A 21,565-nucleotide genomic window follows, 5' to 3' on the forward strand; every position below is an offset into this window, starting at 1 on the left:
CATGTGGGCTACAATGTTTAAAAACTTAACCTTTTTGTTAATATTTCTTTTTAAAAAATGTCAATATAACTCTTTTTAAAAGGTTAACGGTCAAATTTAACTCTTTTTTAAAAGATTAATGGCCAAATTTAATTAAAAATATGAGTTAAATTGATAAAAAAAATATATAAACGTTAAAAACTAAATGTAGCATTATACCTTTAATATTTAATTTATGTTGTTAATTAATTAAAGTATATTTTTAATATATATTAAAAATTTGGAAAGTAAGATTTATTAATGGTCAACAAAACACAACTTAACACACACTTGACACTACTATTCAAGAATTCTTCATTTGTTAAAAAATACTTGAAAGGTACTTATATTATAAGAATTGAATTAAATTGGCCTCTATATTATTAAATAAATTAAAATTATAATAGAATTAATATTTATCGTATAAAAAATATTTTGAAAATTATTTTTTTCAATTCTAATTTAATTTCAAATAAAATATTTTATTTATAAAATAATAAAAAAATTTAAAAATATTAACTATGTTAAATAGTAAATGATACTTTTTAAACAATAAATGTTAATTCTATTTTAATATGACTTTATTTGATTCTTTTTAATAATATATAGACTATTTAATAGTAGATAGATAAATTTGATGAGATGTGTATAATAAAAAGAAATCTCCAATACATTCTCTAACAGCCAACTTAACACCTCCCTTCCCCTGTTACTACCTAACTTGTGTTATACCGTCATTCCTTTTAAGACCTTGAATTCGGATTCATTTACTTATCGAAATAATTGATTGTTTAAGAATAGTATAATAATATAATACAAAATCTCACAATTAAAGATCAGAGTCAACAATGGAACAAGTGGCCAAGAATGAAAACAAAGTCAAACAACTAAATTATGTGATGTCACACCACATCCAAATAATAAAAATATAGAGTTTGTTGACCAGATTTTGTCTAATGTAAGTTTTGAAAACTTCTAAAATTTCATTTTTGAGAATTATATTGTGTAAACAATACTAATTTTTAAATATATTCTTTCTAACTGTAATTATGCTTCTATTTCTAATTTTTAAAATAATATAAAAAATAGTCTTATAAAAACTAAATAAATAAAAATATATAAGGTAAAGTTTAAAAATAATCATCCAATTCTTAACTATTACTTTTTTTTTAATTTAGTCATTCAATTTTTTAAAATTAAATATTTTACTCTTTTTTGCCATTAATTTAGTAGCGAAAGTAGAACGTGAGTTTTTTTTATTGGCTTAATAATAGATTTAGCCCTTCAATATTTACACATTCTATCAATTTGATTATAAATTTAAAAAGTTCAATAAATTATAACTCTCAATGTTTACAAAATTTTTCATTTTAGTTCCAATTCTGAAATTTATATAATATATTTCAAAATCTTAAAAAAACTTTCTATATTTACTTCTTTTTATGATTTATATTCACATTTTCTATTCAACCAAACATGTGAAAAACCTAGAAAGAAATTAAAACTATTTTTTATTCAATCTCTTTTGATTTAGTTCTCCTTTCCTTTTGCTACATTGTTCATCTCAAAATGTCTAATTAAAACTTAAAAAGAAACTCAAAGTTAACAAATTTATAACCCCAAAAAAATGGTTGGGTTGACAATATCAACTCTGACAACCTTACTCTTTACTAAAGAGACAATACCAAATCCAGGCTCTAGTGTTCTTTTATCTTTTTCATTTAAAGCTCAGACATTAGAGAGAGATTGCAGATCAAGGCCACGACATTTGCTATTTTCAATTTTGTCATTTGAATGTAGGAAATAATAAAGTGGAAGATATGTTGAAATTCATATTGGATACAAGAATATTAAAAATATTTCTATATTTGCTTTTTAAATTTTTACAACTTATATATACTTTTTTTTAAAATTTTAAGATTTTTTTAAAATTTTTATAAATTTAGAAATAAAATGACTTGTAAAATTGAAAGCTACATTTGTTGAATTTTTATATTTAAAATCAAAATTAATAGAATTTGTAAATATTGGAGGACTAAATTTGTTATTAGGTCAATAAAATAAACTCCACGAGCCACTAACAAAAGAGTGATTAAAAAAATTAATTTAAAAAAAGTTGAATAACTAAAACAAAAAAATTAATAATAGGGTGACTAAAATAGAATGAACTCGAATAATTGGGTGAATATTTTTATTGAAAGGGTTAATGACAAGTTTTGCCCTGTACTTTAACGAAATTGCTAATGTGATAACCATACTTTTAATTTGTTCATTTTGGTACATATACTTTCTATCCGTATGGTATTTTGGTACCCTACCCGACTGTTAATTTTTGACATGCTTGACACATGGACCTGTAATGAAATAACAGATCGCAATGTGAATCACACCAAAAATTTTAAATAGCAATCAAAGGAGTTCTTAGAAAATTGCCCTTATTATTATTTTTGAAGGTAAAAAATCAATTTAAAATAAAAGAAATATATTTAATATATAATGCTTGGAGACTTATTTAAAATCAATTTAAAACTGAATTGTTTCTTTCAATTTAAAACTGAATTATTACTTTTTCTTTTTACTTTTTATTAAGATTTAAATTTAAAAATTATTAATTTTCTTTTTTCCCTTTTCTCTTCTAAATTCAAATTAAAAATTTATTAATATCAATTTTATAAATTTTAATTAAAAACTTACTAATTTCGGTTTTATTTCCTTTTTTCTTTTAAATTTAAATTAAACACTTAATTATTTATTTTCTTTTTTTTGTTATTAAAATAAACAAATACTTAAATTAAATTTTCCATAAAATGAATCATTCATAAAAGTCTCTTGGATTTTTGGCAACTTCCTATGTGGATAAGCATGGTTTTTTAGCTTCTATTCTCAACTTGTATGAGTTTGTAGCACATGAGTTGACATGGGACATGACCATGATTCATTTCGGGCATTGTTAAATAAGATTCAACAATTTTTTTCCATAAATAGGTCAAAAAAATACATGTTTTTGTTTTGAATAAAAATTTACATCAATATTCAAAACAAAAAAGATGAACAGTTTTTCAAAGTAAAAAACTGAAATCAGTTTGATGTTTACTCCACAGTAGAAACCAAAGTATCTGAAAATAAATCATTGTTATTTGATCAAGAAAAAAAATTCAAATCACCCATTACCGCTGTTATTTCTCTCAAATCAAACTCAACCCCTCAAAAAAATTAAAACTCAAATCTAAGAAAAACCAGGACTCAAGCAAATCTTGAAAACAAAAATATCAGCAAAAAATCTCACTGAAATGAAGAACAAAAAAAGACAAGTTGGAAAGGAGAGTTCAAGCACTCATATATGGCTCTTTCGGCCGGCTTCATGGGTCGTAGACAACCCAATGAGAAATCTGAGTGGTGAAAGCTAAGAGCAGCATTGATCTTTGACAGGAAGTCGACGCAGCAGCCGATGAAGGAGATTAAAAGAGGCAAAGTTGCTTTTAGGTACCATATTGACAATTTCGTTAAAGTAGAGGATAACACTTGCCATTAACCCTTATTGAAATGAAAAAATAAACAAGAAATTTCTTTTTCTTTTGACGCAAAATTATAAATTTATTTGGAATATGAAAAAAGTAATGTCAGTGTGATGTTGGTCAAGTAAGGAATATCCTTTTTGTGTTTACTTTTGTTTTATCCTACAAAAGCAATATAGGGATAGGGATGTAATTTTGCTTTCCCACAAAATAAAAAACCAATGCATAACTTTTGCATTGCCTCGACCAACTTGTTTTGTTGGTTAAAATAGAAACTAATTTGAGTTTTATTTTACATATGTCATGTTATGAATAGTTATCCATTTTTTGTTTGCTTTACTTTATAGCTATATTTATATTTATAATAATAATTTTAAAAAGTCTATAAGTTTGACAAATTTTTTTAATGCGGTTGATATTTATATTTTATAAAAAAAAAAAGTACAAAAGTTTAAGAAAAAACAAATGAGGTGCTGGGAAGTAATTAGGACAATGTTTGTTACATTGAAAAATGCATCTTTCTTTCATTTCTAAATTAGAAGTTGAAATTAATTAACGCTTATGAATGGCCTATGGGTGAAGTGAGGTGGTGTTTTTGTTTGTTATTAATTCTCGATTTCATCAGAATTCTTCCACAAAGTACAAAGCATAAACTATTTATTTATGGTTTGGCTTGCTTTCATTAAACACTGTGTCCTTGTCTTATCTCTGATTCAATACTGCTTTGCCATTTTGCTGATTTGCATGATTTTTCCAAGAAGCTGCGTTTCCTTCCAGAAGCTCATACAATTCAATCAATTTGACTTTCTGCCCAACTTTGATTATATGAATACATTTGGATCATTTTGTAACGTATAATTTTCAAAAAAATATTAAGAAATTGATCCCTCATATTGTAATTTATGCTATTATTTAAAGTTTTATTTGTATTGGAGTATTAATTTAATTTTTTCATATTTAAAATAAATTATATTATTTAAATATATTTTAATATTTTGATCTTTTATAAAAATTAATACAAAATTTACATATAGTGATATTTAGACTTATGCTATTTACATCAATAAAAGCTTAATTTTACCATTGGCTCAAAACTTTATTTTAATATAATATATACATTTTAATTTGATTATGCATACTTATCACTTTCATTAATTCTATATATTGACTCAGGATTAATAAACAATTATAGTGCATTTAGTATTATTAGTTTGATATATTTACATGTTTAAATTTTATTTTACTTACAATTTAATATTCTTTAATTTTAATATCATATATATTTTATGTGTTATTATTAATTAATTTCAAATTATAAATTTTATTATTTATTGTATAAATTTTTTAAACACACTTCCGTATTGTAGTTTCTATATGCATACATATGTGATAAAAAATTGAGTATATTTTAATTATTTTTTATGTATCATATCATATGGTGTATGATATCACCGGATACATACATAAGAAAGTTGATTAGGTAGGGATGATAAAAAACAATTAATTCATATAATGTTGATCGGTTTATGATATCATACAAAGAAAATAATAATGGGTAAATTACATTAACAGACACTCTAAAATAGCCATTTCTATTTTGATTATACTATTTTTTTGTCAATTAGTGCTTTAATTAAGATAATTATTTGAATTGGTCACTAACGTTAAAAATTTAATTAATCCACTACAGATTACTGATGTGGCATTTTTTAATTTTTTACTAAAACTAAAAACTTTTTTATAATTATTTCAATTTTTTTAAATTTATTTACAACATAAAAACCACCAATTATCATCCTTTCTCAACATCAACTATAGGAATCATCTGTCATAATTACCATCCATCTCCTGCTCTCTCATCTCTAGTGCTCCTTACTCCGTTACCTCCACACCCTAAAAATCACCTTACACTATACTTAAACAAAAGTGACGCAATAATTCCATGAATTTTAGCATTAAAAACAAAAACTCACTTTACCATAATAACTAAACCCAACGGCTAAAATTTGTGGATGCTAAATCTCAAAAGCTAAAAAAAAAAAACCATGAATCCAAGTCAACTCCATTCCACATCGACAAAATAAATAGCCCAAAACATGGTGTAAAGAAAGCACCCATCTTTTTTAGCTTTAAAAACAGTAAGATAGTAGAATTTAAAGACCCAATATCTCAAAATTAATAACTCTATGCAAAGCAATTAAAAAGATTCCTTCTTTTTCCACTCAAATTCAGTAAAATTTCAAAGGCACATATTTAATAAAATCACAAAAGTATAAAATTGAATGAAAAACATCATAAACATTTACATCGTTAAAAACAATTGTGTAAGGTGATTTCAAGGGTGCGGAGATAAGTAAGTGAAGAGCATTAGAGATGAGAAATAAAGGATGGATGGTGATGAGAATTGATAGCTCTTATATTACAAATAAATTAAAAAGAATATTTTAGATTAATTATAAAGATAACGTTAATAATCTATTAATGAATTAATTTAAACAATTAATTAGAATGATTAAATTAATAAAAAAAATAGGAATAATCCAAATAGGTTGTGAATTTTAAGTTAGTTTATTCTTTACTTAACGAAAAAGATATGGTATTGACTTCAACCTATAGGTTAAATATCCAAGAAATTTAATTCACTTATATATTTTATTGGAGCCGTACGGCAAGGATTTGTCAGTTTAGATGTTAACATATTCATGTTAATGTGATATCAATAGATAATGATAATTACACCAAGAAAATAAATAAAAATAAAAATATATTAACAAGAAATCTAAAAATTATTTTTGTTAATTTCGATTCGAATTTTGTATCATTCACTCATCTCAATAAATATTAAATGTAAAACAAAAGGTAAAGAAATAATCTATAGTAGGGTAAGCAAATTACTTTTTAGGGAAATGGTAATTACTTCCTGGTAATATTAGAAAAGGTGAAATTCATAAAAAGGAACATCAACCGATAAATTAAAAAAAAAAGTTAGAAGTAATAATAAAAATAGCATTTAGTTTTATTTTTTTTATTATAATAAAATAACATATGTTTGGTCTCCAAGGACATTTCGGCTATTTCTGCTAAGAACTGGGGGTATTTTGGAAGCAAAGGGCCAAAGAGCCGAAACGCGTTAAGACTTGATGAGTAGAATAATAATAATAATAATATAGGCAACAAGGTTTGAAAATAGCGGGGAAATCTGGAAATCTACCAGAATAGTAAAAGTATAGGAAAGGAGAATTCAGATTTCAGACTGGTTTATTCCTTTATTTAATAAATAAGCAGCAGTCCGGAAAGCAAATATACGAAACAGCTGAGAAAAACAGCTCCCTTTCCCTCCTATAAAACCATACCCGAAGACTTTAAACTCTTAATTTTCTCTGAATTTTACAACTTGATTTTCGTCTAAGCAAAGTTGTATCAATGGCGGATCAGCGTCCAACACTGGGGCCAGCCAGTTTCTGGACGCAGGCCAACGCTCTTCTCAGAAAGAACTTGACTTTTCAGGTCCATCTCATTCAATTTCTCACCTTTTTTCCATTCATTTTATCCTCCTAAAAGATATCTTTGTTTTGTTGTGAAAATTTCGGATTTTTTTTTTAGTAAACTTCAACTTGGAAAATGAAAAGCAATACTGGGTTAGAGTTTCTTTCTTTTTTTTTTTTGCCTGGTTTTGCTTTGTATTTCTTGTTACGATTGCTTATTTCAGTTGTTGATGATTGGTTTACTAGGTAGGATGATCTTTGATATTTTCCCCTTAATAAAATTTTTTCCTTGAAAAGGTTTTGTTATTTATATATTATGGTATTTTGCAGAAAAGGAACATAGGGGCAAACATTCGGCTGATTTCCTTCCCGTTATTTTTCTGTGTTCTGTTTGTTGTGGTGCAACAAGTGTTGGACAGTTCACTAGATAATGCGGACAATCGTTGTGGTTGTATCTGTGTTGAAAGAAACGCAAATGGTAATTGCCAGAGGAGAGAATGTGGGATAGAGTACTCGACAGTAGATCAAGTATCAACTTGTCCTATTCCCAATCCCCCGGAATGGCCTGCACTATTACAAGTACCAGGTCCCCAATATCGTGCAGTTAGATCTGATTCAAATATGGCTGCAGACTTCCCAAATGAGTCTTGCAGAAGTACGGGGACTTGTCCTGCAATTTCATTTTTCACTGGGAATAATCAAACGCTTAGTCAAAGTATGCATCTTACTTCTCATCCCTTGTTTTAAAATTCAAGTTTCTTTGACTTTAAACTAATTGCTGCAGTGAAAGATGAAACCACATCAGATTAAAACTTGCTTTTTCTGGCTTTGGTAGTTTTGACGCAGACCATGTTCTCAACTTCTTTGAATATCAATTCCTCTGATTTTGCAAGCAGTGTGTCCAGCAATGTCCTGGTAAGTAGTTCTCCTTTTTGTTCCTTCCTTTTTCCACTTATATAGACATAGTTTCTGATTTTGGTGATGATTTAGAATCTGATGTCATAATACTGCTTCCCATCTTTTGGTTTATAATTTGTCTTCTCAAAACTTTTCAGGGTACAGCAACATATCCCGAGGGTTACAATTACCTCGAACCCGCTATTGTTCAAGCACTTCCCCTCTATAACGTTCAAAGTCAATGCACATCAAACTCAACATTTTCTGTTCTAATCAACCAATCATCTATAGCCAGGGAAAAAGGTATATGCCACTGACATTCTTGTTATATGAATGAGACTGCATGAATAGACTAGTTGAAATGCCACAATGGAAATTTTCAAGAATATTAGGCATGGTCATATAAGGACAAGAAATATTTGTTGGAAAATACATTAATTTGAAGTTCCTTTGTGTTGTAAACTTACATAGCTGTTGCACTTTTCATATTCTTGTTTATTTTGCCAAGTACAAGTTTGTTGCACTAGTAGGTAGATTTTAGACTTGCATGAATCTATCTAACATTAAGGCTCCTTTATGATACTTACACATATATTGTTGTTGGAAAACACATTGACAGATCTTATTGCCTTTGAGGTCTCATAGGGTCAAACTCTGCTTGTTGAACTTCTCTGGCCTGATTCTTTATTATTTTTGAGATAGTCAGTAAAACTCAGAAACAATCTCAAAGTAGAGCACTTTGTAAACCTAATGCCTTAGATTAGCTCATTTATGTTAGAAATTCAATGCAGGAACTCACCCAAAGTTGATTAATTGTCCTTCCATACAATATTACCTTTCTCTAAAGAAAAATCACAATGTTGCATTAAAATTTGATTTCAGGAAGATGGTGATTCTATGCTTACTTCTTTAATTTTCTGTGGATGTAGAGGTACGATGTGTTCAAGGTTTATACCTATGGCGCAATAGTTCTTCCCAGGTGAACAATGAGCTGTATAGAGGTTACAGAAAAGGGAACTCAGAAGAGAAGATAGATGAGTTTGTTTCAGGTTAGTCTAGCTTAAATTGTGTTGTTGCTATTGTTTTACCTAATTTACATAAAATCATGTGTGGTAGAGAAAAATACTGACAAATTTATCTTTTCCACAGCATATGATTTCTTGAATTCAGATGGCAATAATTTTAATGTGAGCGTCTGGTACAATTCTACCTATAGGAATTACTCAACTGGTAGTTCTATGGCATTGTTGCGGATTCCACGATCTGTCAATCTGGTATATATTTGAATTAGCTAAAGTCAGCTTTCCTCCTTGCCTGATTCTTTGGCAGTACTAATCTTATACCTGGGATTAATCTTAGACTCTCATATACTATTTAAAATGGTTGACAAATATCATCCTCTAGTTTTCTAAAGAAAGGAAGGCGTGAATGTCTTGGAGTCAAATCTTGCTCATCAGTTTTACTTAATGGATTGAACAAAAAAGTTATAAGGAAAAAGAGGCATCTATGAGAACCATTCTAAAATATACGTTGATTTCTTTCTGGTTTGATTTCTCAAGCAGACTGGTGTTATCTCTTGTAAGCTCATCATCTCTTTCCGGTTTTGGTTCGTAAGGTTGTTGCGATTTATATATCAACATCTGACAGCAAGAAATATGTTAGCAGGACAAATCTGTTTTGACTAAGCAGTTAGGATTTAGGAAACTATGAGCGAGAGGCTTTAAAATCTGAGTTCTGTACTCTACTTCTTCAACCGTGCTCCCCAAACAGTTGTTAATGGGAATATGGTTGAGAAACCAATGGTTCATTGTTTCTATTTTAGTCTTTTCCAGTCCATTTTTCTGGAGACTAGGTGTTCTGTTTTTGCAGCAAAATATGACAATTGTTTTTTTACTTAAAATCTTGAATCATTTTAATTGGCTTATGGTGTTCCTTTTAGGTACAAATAGAAACCTTACCCATCATATTTGAGTTTTTTGGCTATACTATATATTCTATCTATGCACATTGCATTTTGGTTTAGTCAGTGACTCTAAGGGATAAGGCTGCTTCAATGGTCCAAATATGTTATACGATTTGCATTACTAATGTGCTTTGCCCTTTTATAAATTTATTTCTTATTTCTTGCTACCTTTCTCTTTATTCCACAAATTTATATGGTAGTTGCTTATTGATCAAAAGCTAGTGAATACTGATATTTGCTAATGTCATATTTACAGGTATCCAATGCCTACCTTCAGTTTTTGCAAGGGCCTGCTACAAAAATGCTACTAGATTTTGTCAAAGAAATGCCAAAACCTGAAACAGAACTCAGAATTGATTTGTCATCTCTTCTGGGAACACTCTTCTTTACATGGGTTGTTTTACAACTGTTCCCCGTAAGTATTTCTCTTTTCATTGGTATTCGTCCTTATGTATGGTTGCACAATTTTAACATTATTACTCCTATTGATCATTATCAAAATTATCACAGTTTGGTAACATTTATTTGATAGTAAAAGTTCTACAATCAGATTTAATTTCTAATTCATGCCAGGGAGATTTTTAGATAAAAATCGGGGTTAGTTATGAACAATGCGCAATATTCACACGAAGGGCCAAGGGAATACTTTTTTAGTGTTGTTATATAAAGAGATGATATGAGAGGTTATCGCAAATTGACATGGACAACTATTGTCATTTGTCAGTGCTCCACTGTTCTTCATGTAATGGCATAAGCCCAGTAAGCAAAATTTAACCGTGCACCTCTTCCTGCAATATTCCTTCCTTTTCACTTCACCTCTACTCTTATGACGTTTGGATAACAAATCTATGTCTTAGTTGTCGGCTTTCTGCATTGCCTCGTAAACCTATGAGCAAACTTATTATATGGAAAATCTGATCCAAGGTCATGGTTACAATTTTATTTTCCTGAGTCATTGTCAACTGTTAGTTATGATCTCTTTCTGTTAATGTCTTGACGGTTTATAATATATTGTTCTATATTTGCCTTAACATTCTGGTTTTCAATGTAGGTGGTGTTGGCTTCACTGGTCTATGAAAAACAGCAAAAACTGCGAGTTATGATGAAAATGCACGGGCTTGGAGATGGACCTTATTGGATGATATCTTATGCATATTTTCTTGTCATCTCTTTGCTGTACATGTTATGTTTTGTGATATTTGGCTCAGTCATTGGTACTAATCTAATCAGTTAACTGCTCTTTAATATCTTTACTTCAAGCTTCTCTTTTAATGTGTTTGATTTCCTTCCAGGGTTGAAATTTTTCACACTAAATGATTATAGCATCCAGTTTGTGTTTTACTTCCTCTACATAAATCTGCAAATTTCCCTGGCCTTCCTTGTAGCTGCAATGTTTTCAAATGTTAAGACTGCTTCAGGTCTATCTTAGCTCTTCGATTCACTCTTAGTTGGCAAAAGTCTACTCTTTTAAAGATTAGTTAACTGACTTATTTCTCGTAACTACTTGTGAATGGTTGCAGTTGTTGGATACATATTTGTCTTTGGAACAGGACTTTTAGGAGGCTTTCTCTTCCAGCCCTTCCTTGAAGATGACTCATTTCCCAGTAAGTTTAACTGTTAAGGACTTATAAAAATGCAATTTGTTATCTTTATCTTGTATGCTTGAATTATTTGTTAATGAAACTAATATCTTGATTAGATGATGCTTTCAAGAAGCTAATATCTTTTGCGGCCTGAAGCAACTGATTTTAGCATTTAATTTTGTTGGCAGAGACCGTTCCTTTTATAAATGTTTGAATAACCTCATCCTACTATTTTTACTCATGCTTCTGAGAGTCAATTACTTCTTTTGACTTATTGAATGGTGGGAACTGGGAAATAGTGATTAGTAAGGAATTGAGAAATGAATTCTATCCCAGAGGCTGTAGTAATAATAAATTTGGCTTCTGTAAACTTAGAATAGTTGTGACACATTTCTAGAAGTAGATTCTTTCAATCTCTAAAGATTCATTATTATTCATTTAAACTGACCATCTTCACTTGTACCTTTCTCCATACTTACTATGAGACTCATTTTTTTGATTTTGTAGGAGGCTGGCTTATTGTAATGGAGTTATTTCCTGGATTTGCTTTGTATCGGGGATTATATGAGTTTGGAGAATATTCTTTCCAAGGAAATTATATGGGCACACATGGGATGCGGTGGGGGATTTGAGTGATAGCTCTAATGGGATGAGTGAGGTCATGATTATCATTCTTGTTGAGTGGTTTGTGGTTCTATTTGTAGCATATTATGTGGATCAGGTTTCATCTTCGGGTGCCGGGAAGAGCCCTCTGTTTTTCTTGCAAAGATTCCGTAGAAAGCCTGCATCATCTTTTAGGAGTTCTAGTCTGCAAAGACAGGGATCAAAAGTTTTTGTTCAGATGGATAAAGATGATGTTAATCAGGAGGTAATATATTTCCGATTCTTTGGCTCTGTAGAATGCATCTTCTCATTGAAGGGTAGATTTCTTTGAAAGGCTCAGTGACCGCTATTCCCTTAATTTTCATAGTCTTCCAAAAGACTAGCCTTTCACTCACTGACAGATGGATCTTTATTATTCTATTAACATGATTATTTCTTATGGTAGAACCGAAAATGGTTTGATCATTCAAATCTTTCTAAAGAAGCATGAATTCCATTTTCTCCCTAATTTCATTAGTTGGTCTAATGTGATAGAAGGGTGGCTGTTTCTTGTTTATGCCTTAATGGAGCAGATAATGTCCAGTTCAGACTTCATGTTCCACCTCTTCCAACTTTAGTATTATTAGTTTTCTTCAGATGTGCATCTCTAACAGCATCCTTCTAGCTTTTATGCCATTATCTTAACTCAACTAGGTCCATTGCCAATTAAAACAACTTTTTATGCATTGAGTAGTGTACAACTGTAGCTTAGTATTTATCTTTCAAAGTGTTGTGTTTGTAGCTCAATGTGATATGAATAATTCATTTGTGTAATAATATTTTCTTTTATATTTTTGTTTCCAGCGAGGGAAAGTTGAACAGTTGCTACTTGAATCAACTACAAGTTATCCCATCATTTGTGACAACCTCAAAAAGATATATCCTGCAAGGGATGGAAATCCTGCGAAAATTGCTGTGAGAGGATTGTCTCTTGCTTTGCCTAGAGGGGAGTGTTTTGGCATGCTTGGACCTAATGGTGCTGGCAAGACTTCTTTAATTAATATGGTAGTGTATTATTTTTTTTCTCTCTCTAATTTGAAAGTATGGTTCTTTTATGCACTTAGCAGACTCGTATGCATTTTCTGTGACGTGAGGGGCTGAAAGTGAAATCTTCCATGTTAGGATCTAGTTTGTTTCCCCAGTAGTAATTTTAGCCATTTTGTTCCCTATGTTGGGATTACTTTCGTCTTACTCCTGCCTGTATCTTAATAAAGATAGAATCAGGTTTAGCTGTTAAAAACTATGCAAGATTGATGTGTTATGCTGTGGACAGATGATTGGGCTTACAAAACCAACATCAGGGACAGCATATCTTCAGGGATTGGATATACTGACTTCTATGGATACAATCTATACAAGCATGGGTGTCTGCCCACAGCATGAGTATGATATAATTGTTTCCTTTTGCCAAGAAACACATTGTTTTCCATGTTGAAAGATTTCTTATTTTGTTATTTGTAAATTAGCCTGCTCTGGGAAACTTTAACTGGGAGGGAGCACTTGCTATTTTATGGGAGACTGAAGAACCTCAAAGGTTCTGCATTAAATCAAGTAAGTCAAGATTACCTTCTTAGCTTGTTATGGATTTTACTTGGAGAAGTTGATGCTCATAAATATTATTTAATTATAAATATAAAGTCTAGAGGCCCTTCTATCAGACGTCCGTTTTGTCTTTTAATATTCAAATATTAAGGGCGGATGGTGGACCTTCATAGAAAACCAGGTTGAGGCGATGTAGTTTATCCTCATGTAAAATATTGGGATTCTATTTTTGCTCATTCCCATGCAATTGCCTCAGGCAGTGGAAGACTCTCTTAAGAGTGTCAACCTATTTCATGGAGGGGTTGCAGACAAACATGCGGGCAAATACAGTGGAGGTATGAAGAGGAGACTCAGCGTTGCCATTTCACTGATTGGGGATCCCAAGGTAAAATGGTTCACTCTACATTTCTTTGTAAGACATTACTAATCTTATATCCTGGGGTGCTGTTCATGGCTTTAATCATTTGAGATTTTGCAAATAGGTTGTCTTTATGGATGAACCCAGTACCGGTCTTGATCCAGCTTCAAGAAATAGTCTGTGGAGTGTTGTGAAACAGGCAAAACGAGACAGGGCAATTATTCTCACCAGTATCTCTCTCTCTCTCTCTCTGCACTGCCACTCTTGATTTTAACCTATTTGCATGCTTTGCTCTCTCTCTTTTTCACTTCATTTAAAAAGATTATTGATAATAGAAGGTGAGAAGTATTGGCCCTTAGATACCAACAAATATTATCTGAATGTTTGCAGCGCACTCAATGGAAGAGGCAGAGGTGCTATGTGATCGATTAGGAATTTTTGTAGATGGCGCCTTACAGTGCATAGGAAATGCAAAAGAGGTTAGTTTGACTCTAATAGTAATTTTCTCAACTTGATAAAACTTTCATTCCTCTCATCTTTTACACGGTAGCGTGTTACACACCCTATCCATAGACCAGAGCTTTTGAACTAATCCTCTTATCTGCAGAATTTCTATTCTATTATCTTTAATATATCTATTTAATCTTCTATTTTTTTCCGAACACTTTCTTCTAAAGTTTGTTTGGGTGTTTGATGTGAGAAAAGCTATGTTAACCTATGATTGGTGTGTATGGCAGCTGAAGGGCAGATATGGAGGATCTTACATATTCACTATAACAACATCTTCAAATAACGAGGAAGAAGTGGAGAACATGGTACAACATCTCTCCCCAAATGCTAACAAGATATACCGAATCTCGGGAACACAGAAGTTCGAGATGCCAAAGCAAGAGGTGAGAATAGCAGATGTATTCCAAGCAGTTGAGAATGCAAAGAGCAGGTTTACAGTGTTCGCATGGGGTTTGGCTGACACCACTCTTGAGGATGTCTTCATCAAGGTTGCTCGTGGGGCGCAGGCCGTCAATATATTATCATGATTCTCACATTTCTCTTCCTCTTATTATATCTACGATGTTCATATATGATAAACCATTTCATTCCTTTTTTTTTTTTTTTGAACTAGAAGCATTTCATTCATCTACAGATAGAGTTGTAGTGTTGCTTTTTGTTTTTGTCATATACGATTACCTTGTAAATGAATTGGATTCTCCTTTCTTATTTATGGATTATATAAAACTAGAATTTGTGTTACAAGAGAATGTGTGTGATGTTACTCTATAATATAATATAAAAAATGTGACAATGTTGCTCCTAGCGAAGTGAGGTTGCAGCAAGAAGAGATTATGGTGGCTAAGCATCCACAAGTGAGGTCAAGTATAAAAACTGATGTAGAAGTAACATCATTTTGAGGCTTATTTGAATGATAATTTACATTTGATGTATATTAAATTAACCAGTTAATTGACTTATAATTCCCATAAAAAAAACCTTTCATATAAAATTAGCTTTTGTACTATATATATATATTTGGATACTGGCATAATAATCCCTATGAGAAGGAGACCTCTCACCTCAAACGCGACCAAGTTATTATTAAGTGAATAATAGGTAAAAGATTAAAAAAGAAAAAGAAAAATATGAAAATCAAATTGGAAATTTTAAAAATATATAAAAATTCTGAAAATTTTAACAAATCAATATTAAAATAAATTAAAACTTTAGAAAATATAAAAAATTATATTTGCTTAAAATTATATTTCTTAAATGGAGTTATTGTGTTTGTAATTGAAATTATCTTATTCTAAAATTTACCTAATTCAAGTTTAATTTATCTAATTTTTTTATTCTAAAGATGAATTATAAAATTTTGGCATATTAATTTATAATTTCATAAATTCTGTAAAGTAAATTTATCATTTTGGGTACCTACAAATTACCTATTACAATTATAATTATTTGTGCATGTAATATATATACATAAAATGATGATATAAAAATTAAATTAAAATGAAAATTTTGATACTTGTAATTCAGCCCATGTGTGAACAGGGAGCTAAAATGGTTAGGAACAATAAATTCTCCATATTTGGAGATTGGTTAGAGCAAGATTGTCGAAGCTTTACGAGGAATCTCACATAAATAAGAAAGGCAAAAAAATAGTAAATAAATGAATGTCTATCCAAATAAAAAGAGAGAGAAAGGAAACTTTTTGTAAATATAATAACCAATGGTTAGATGATGTGTATATGTAATTAACCTTTTTTATATTTTTAAATTCATTTAAAAATAAATACATAAAAATCTCTTAAATTGGTAAGTAATCTTAAGAGGATTCATACATATCTGTATTGCCTATGCCATTTCAAGAGAATGGGCCCCACCATTTTGACGATTTTTTTCCTCCCACGGTATTACTCAAAAGATTTTCAATTTAAAAAAATTATCATTATCTCATTTAATTAGTTTAATTTTAAAATATTTTAAAAATTAATTAAATACTGATGTGTCATATACGTGCCTATCTACATGTATGTTATGTAATAAAATTAACAAACACTAATTTTTCCATCCAATTTTAGGTGATTTAACAAAAAAATACTAGTTCAATTTGAATTTTATTTTCGAAGTATGAGTTTATTTAATTTGATTAAATTGAAACCCGAATTTGAATGTATTTTTTATATCGATTATATATTTTTCCTTTTTTAAATACTATTTTTTTAAAGAAAAATATTATTATTAATAGAAAACATGAATGATAATAATACAAAGATATGACACAGAGTATAAATTATAAATAAATCGTTTCAAGCTAACACAAATGCCTTTTTTTCAAAATAATTTCAGAAAAGGAGGACAAATTGACAGTAACTACAACAGTAGAATAATTGCATCAACTCGATCAAATTATTAAAATTTACACCCTACCCTTGCCATCGTCAAGTCAACTTGACGATAAATTTGTAACACCCCCTAACCCTTATCCGTCTCCAGAATAGGATTACGGGACATTACCAGTCAATACAGTTCAATTACGGACATTAATTAAAATAATTGTTTACAATTATCATAGGTTTAACATATTGTCCCTTTAATGGGCCCTCGAAGCCCAATATGAACAGTAAAATCAATTCGAGACTAATTTAAAATCATTACGAATTTTTCTCAAAATTTCAAAATTTTCCTTATGAAAAGTACCCACACACCCGTGTGGATTGCCCGTGTGACTCACACGGCCGTGTCACTAGATCACATGGCCATGTCGCTAGGTCACACAACTGTGTTGAGAGCCTGTGTAACTCTCTGACTTGAAAGTATTAAGGTGCAGTTTTCACACGGCCAGTCCACACGCCTGTGTGCTAGGCCGTGTGGACTCAAAATAAGCCTTAAACAACAAATTTACCAGCCCTGCAATTTAAGATACCAAACATTCCAATAACCATTCATTCAATTACTTTAAATCACATTCAAACCTACTCAAAACATGTCAAATTAGATATTTTATGTGCCTATATGATGAATTTTTTAAGTATTTCACATACATGATCAAATGGTTCAAATTCTTACTAAATAAGCCAATTCCTACCATATACTATTACTAAATCTAAATTTACTTATTTCATCATTACATTGACAATCCAAAATGACCCACATAGACATTTAGGTACATGCCATTACCAATAATTAATATACCTCATCACGTTGAGTTCGAGATCAGCCTGGGATGCTGATTCAATGGTCTAACTTTAACCTATCCTGCGCATGGAAACAAACCGTACGCTGAGTATGAACTCAGTGGTATTTCTATAATTTGAACACTTAATAATATGAAAATATAACTTTCACTTAAAAATCATATAACAATCACCATTATATAATTATTCATTTCATAGATAAATCCTTTATAACTTAATCAATTCTTTCATCTACTAACCCATATAATTTTCCACAATATGTTCACAATTCACTTGAGCAATAATATTATTCACTTATATCCCATTTAGAGTTACATAATTCATGTGTTTCAATCATGTTTCAGTTCACTGTTCACTGTTCAATATCAATAAATAATATTCAACAATTCACATTTCAATCAGTAATTCGTTTATTCCAAGCTCCATATCAGTCAATATTTTTCAATATCAATCAATTTATCAATATCATTCAATAACAGTCAGTCATTCAGAACCTTTATAATATCATTTAGTAACAGTCGGTCATTCAGTACCTTTTTTACCCTTATTAACATGGCTTGGACATTGACGGATACACGGATCCAACCAACACACCAGTACGGCACTCAGTGCCTCATCGGCTTTGCCGAAGTAAACAGTAACAGTACGATACTCAGACCTCATCGAATTAAACCGAAGTAACAGTAATAGTACGACACACATGGTGCCTCATCGACTTGAAGTCAAAGTAATAGTACGACACTTATAGTGCCTCATCGACTCAAGGTCGAAGTATCCCTGAACACTTCCAATCCTACGGCATGCCAACTATATCCGACTTAGCCCGAATACTGTTAATAGGGTTTTCAATTCACTTTCAATTTTTCAACCAATACACATTTCAATTAATCACATATATTCTCAATTCAATACAATTCACTTTACTTTTTAATAACAAATATTCAAATTTCACAATAATCAATTATTCATATTAATTTTATCACATTCCCAATCAATGTATTTTTCAAATATAACATACATCCAATATTCAATTTTCACATCAATCACATATATCCATATAAATTCAATTCAATAACAATTACTAATACTTACCTTAATTACTTACAATATCATATAAACCAAAATATAACAATTAATAATTAAAATTCGGATTAAATACCAATTCAATTTAAATTCAATACCAATGCTCAAATATTACATAAATCATAATTTCACAAACACTCAATTCAATATCCAATATACTACACTTACCTTAATTTTTTTTACCATAAACATTTAAATTAAAATATAACAATTAATAATTAAATTCGGATTATAGAAATACAAATTGTAATTTTCGAGCTAACCCTTGTTGACTTTGCCTTTTCCTTTCTTAGCCGAGGTTTTTCGGGACAACGTTAGCTACGAAAATTAAAACAATTAAAAATTATCAATACACTACCAGTCAATTTCACATTGAATATTTCAAATTTTTATTCAACTTTTGTCTAAATTCTAATTTAGTCCCTAAACCGAGACTAACTTTTATTCTTCATATTTAGCTCAATATTTTTATTCAATTTCCACTTTAAACTAATTTCAACTCTCTAATTTCACCACAAAACCATAATTTTGAAATTCTTTCAATTTAGTCCCTACTATTCAAAACTTATGATTTATTTTACAATTCAATCCTTATTTCACTTCTAACTTGAAATTCTATCAATTTATTCAACATGAACAATATCTAGAAATCTAATAACTTTCAAAATTTCCACTTAAAACAAATAATATTTATCTCTAGGATTCCAAAAACATCAAAATTACAAGAAAAAAGACTAAATTGACTTACCACTTAAGCTTAGAACCTTGAAATCCCTAATTTTCCTTTCTTTTTCTTTCTCTTTTTCTTTCCCCCCTTTCCCTTCTCTGTTTCGTTTTATATTCTGTTTTTTTTATGTTTTGTTTCTTTTATTACATGCTTTATTTATTTATTAATATAATATAATATAATATAATCATTTAATAAATATCTTTTTAATAATTAATTATAGTATTACAAGTGTATGTATTTTTATTAATACACTTGTATTAAATCACCACCATACATTTGTCATGAATTTAATTTAATTATCATATAAATATCTTATAATATAATTATTTTAAATTAATATAATATAATATAATATATTACTAATATATATATTTTATAATTAAAATCTAAGTAAAAATCTTAGATTTTTACTTCATATGCTGCCTCAATTTGTGCTAAATGGCATATTTGCCATTTTGGTCCTTTTTACTTTCTATTAATCTATAATTCAACTTTTACCCCTTATTCAATTTATTCATTTTTCCTAATTATCCTTAATTTAAACTAAATTCACCTAATTAAACTCTAATTAACCACTCAATTAACTTCGTAAATATTTATTAAAAATATTTACGAATTCATTTTCCAAAAAATGGAGACTCGATAATACACTTTCCGTTAATCATAAATTTCGAGTTGTTACAGAATTACTTTTGATTGTATTTGATTCTATTTAATCGGCATAATCAAAATGGGATGTATAAATGAAAATTCTGTTTCTACAGAAATTCTTTCGATTAACCAACTTGTTACGAAATCGCGTTGATAGCCTCGACTCGTGTCCTAGCCTGTCTAAGAGCTAGATTTGCCTCAATTGTTTGCCTCTTGCCTTCAGCTTTCCTCAAGTTAGCTTCCGCTATTTCAAGAGCTTGATGAGCTTCTTGTGGATCAATGTCACTACCCTTCTCCGCATCATTTACTAAAATAGTGATTTCATTATTGTCTATTTTAGCAAAACCACCCATCAGAGCCATTGTTAACCATTGGTCGTTAAGGCGTATTCTCAAAATACCTATATCTATAGTTGCGGCAATAGGCGCGTGATTTGAAAATACGCCAATTTTCCTGCTATTAGTAGATAAAATGATTTCTTTCACTTCTGAATCCCAAAGAATTCGATTAGGGGTAAGTATGCAAAGATTTAAGGTCATTTCGTTAATTTGGTCTCCATTTCTAAGTTCGTAGCCTTCCCAGTAGCTTCCAACCAAGAAAAACTTCCAAAAGACACACCATGTTAGTAATGCACAAAAGGCCAGGTCTCAGATGACCTATCCTCATCCTTATCATCTCGGATCTATCATCATCAATATGATCTATCATGATAAAACATTTCAAGAACAAGTCTTAAAAGCTCTGGCAAAACTCTTATATTGACAAACTTCACATATACGTCAGAGCATGACTTAAAATAAAAAGTGAAAATACAACCACATCTGTTTTCAAAGAAAACAGAGTGGACAAAATAAAACAACAAAACTGTGGACAAAACTACGATAATGTGGACTGAAATTAAAAATAAAATAGAACTACAAAAGATATTGAAGAAACTGCTATCAACAACCAACCCAAAAGCCAATGCCGCCGATGAAGCAAAAATTGAATTTTAAAAAGTTGAGCAGCTAGGGTTTTTTTTATGAAAAGAAGAGAGTGGGAAATATTTGCCACTAGTTTTAAATAGTAACTATTTAAATTGACTCGATTAAAACTTTCATTATGATTGACATTAAATCGTTATAAGTTAATAAAGTCAAGGGAATTTATTTTAACTTATTGACATATATGTTAAAATAAAACGGTTTTTTCATATTTAATCGATAAAGTACTAGTTGCTTTATTCAAAATAATTAATAGAACATAAGAACATTAATCTAGATTCGACTGTTGTGGAAGACGACAAATAATATATATAATTATATCAAATTTTTAATAAATTCATTTAATATACTTCTACCAAAACCTTAATTTAGTTGAAATCCCTTTTTGTCGGTTATGTTTTCTTTATTTGTTTCCATAGT

At 29.8% G+C, this 21,565-nt stretch overlaps 2 protein-coding genes across 2 annotated transcripts; one reads left to right on the top strand and one right to left on the bottom strand.

The window, feature by feature from the left end:
• The first annotated feature begins 6,733 nt into the window (after positions 1-6,733).
• LOC107940004 (ABC transporter A family member 7) lies at positions 6,734-15,254 on the top strand. Its single transcript, XM_016873412.2, is given in 19 exon segments — positions 6,734-7,040; positions 7,349-7,733; positions 7,854-7,933; positions 8,074-8,218; positions 8,845-8,964; positions 9,065-9,189; positions 10,135-10,293; positions 10,930-11,092; positions 11,171-11,296; positions 11,399-11,482; positions 11,969-12,084; positions 12,087-12,329; positions 12,908-13,108; positions 13,377-13,486; positions 13,570-13,654; positions 13,902-14,030; positions 14,128-14,233; positions 14,394-14,482; positions 14,741-15,254. Coding segments are annotated over 19 exon segments (2,850 nt in total). The 5' UTR covers positions 6,734-6,956; the 3' UTR covers positions 15,041-15,254.
• Positions 15,255-20,299: 5,045 nt separating this feature from the next.
• LOC121211026 (ATP synthase epsilon chain, chloroplastic) lies at positions 20,300-20,701 on the bottom strand. Its single transcript, XM_041083198.1, has one exon. It carries the CDS (start codon positions 20,699-20,701, stop codon positions 20,300-20,302), a length of 402 nt encoding a protein of 133 aa, XP_040939132.1.
• Positions 20,702-21,565: the final 864 nt, after the last annotated feature.

This window comes from Gossypium hirsutum, chromosome A12, assembly GCF_007990345.1.
Source record: "Gossypium hirsutum isolate 1008001.06 chromosome A12, Gossypium_hirsutum_v2.1, whole genome shotgun sequence".
Taxonomy (NCBI): Eukaryota; Viridiplantae; Streptophyta; class Magnoliopsida; order Malvales; family Malvaceae; genus Gossypium; species Gossypium hirsutum.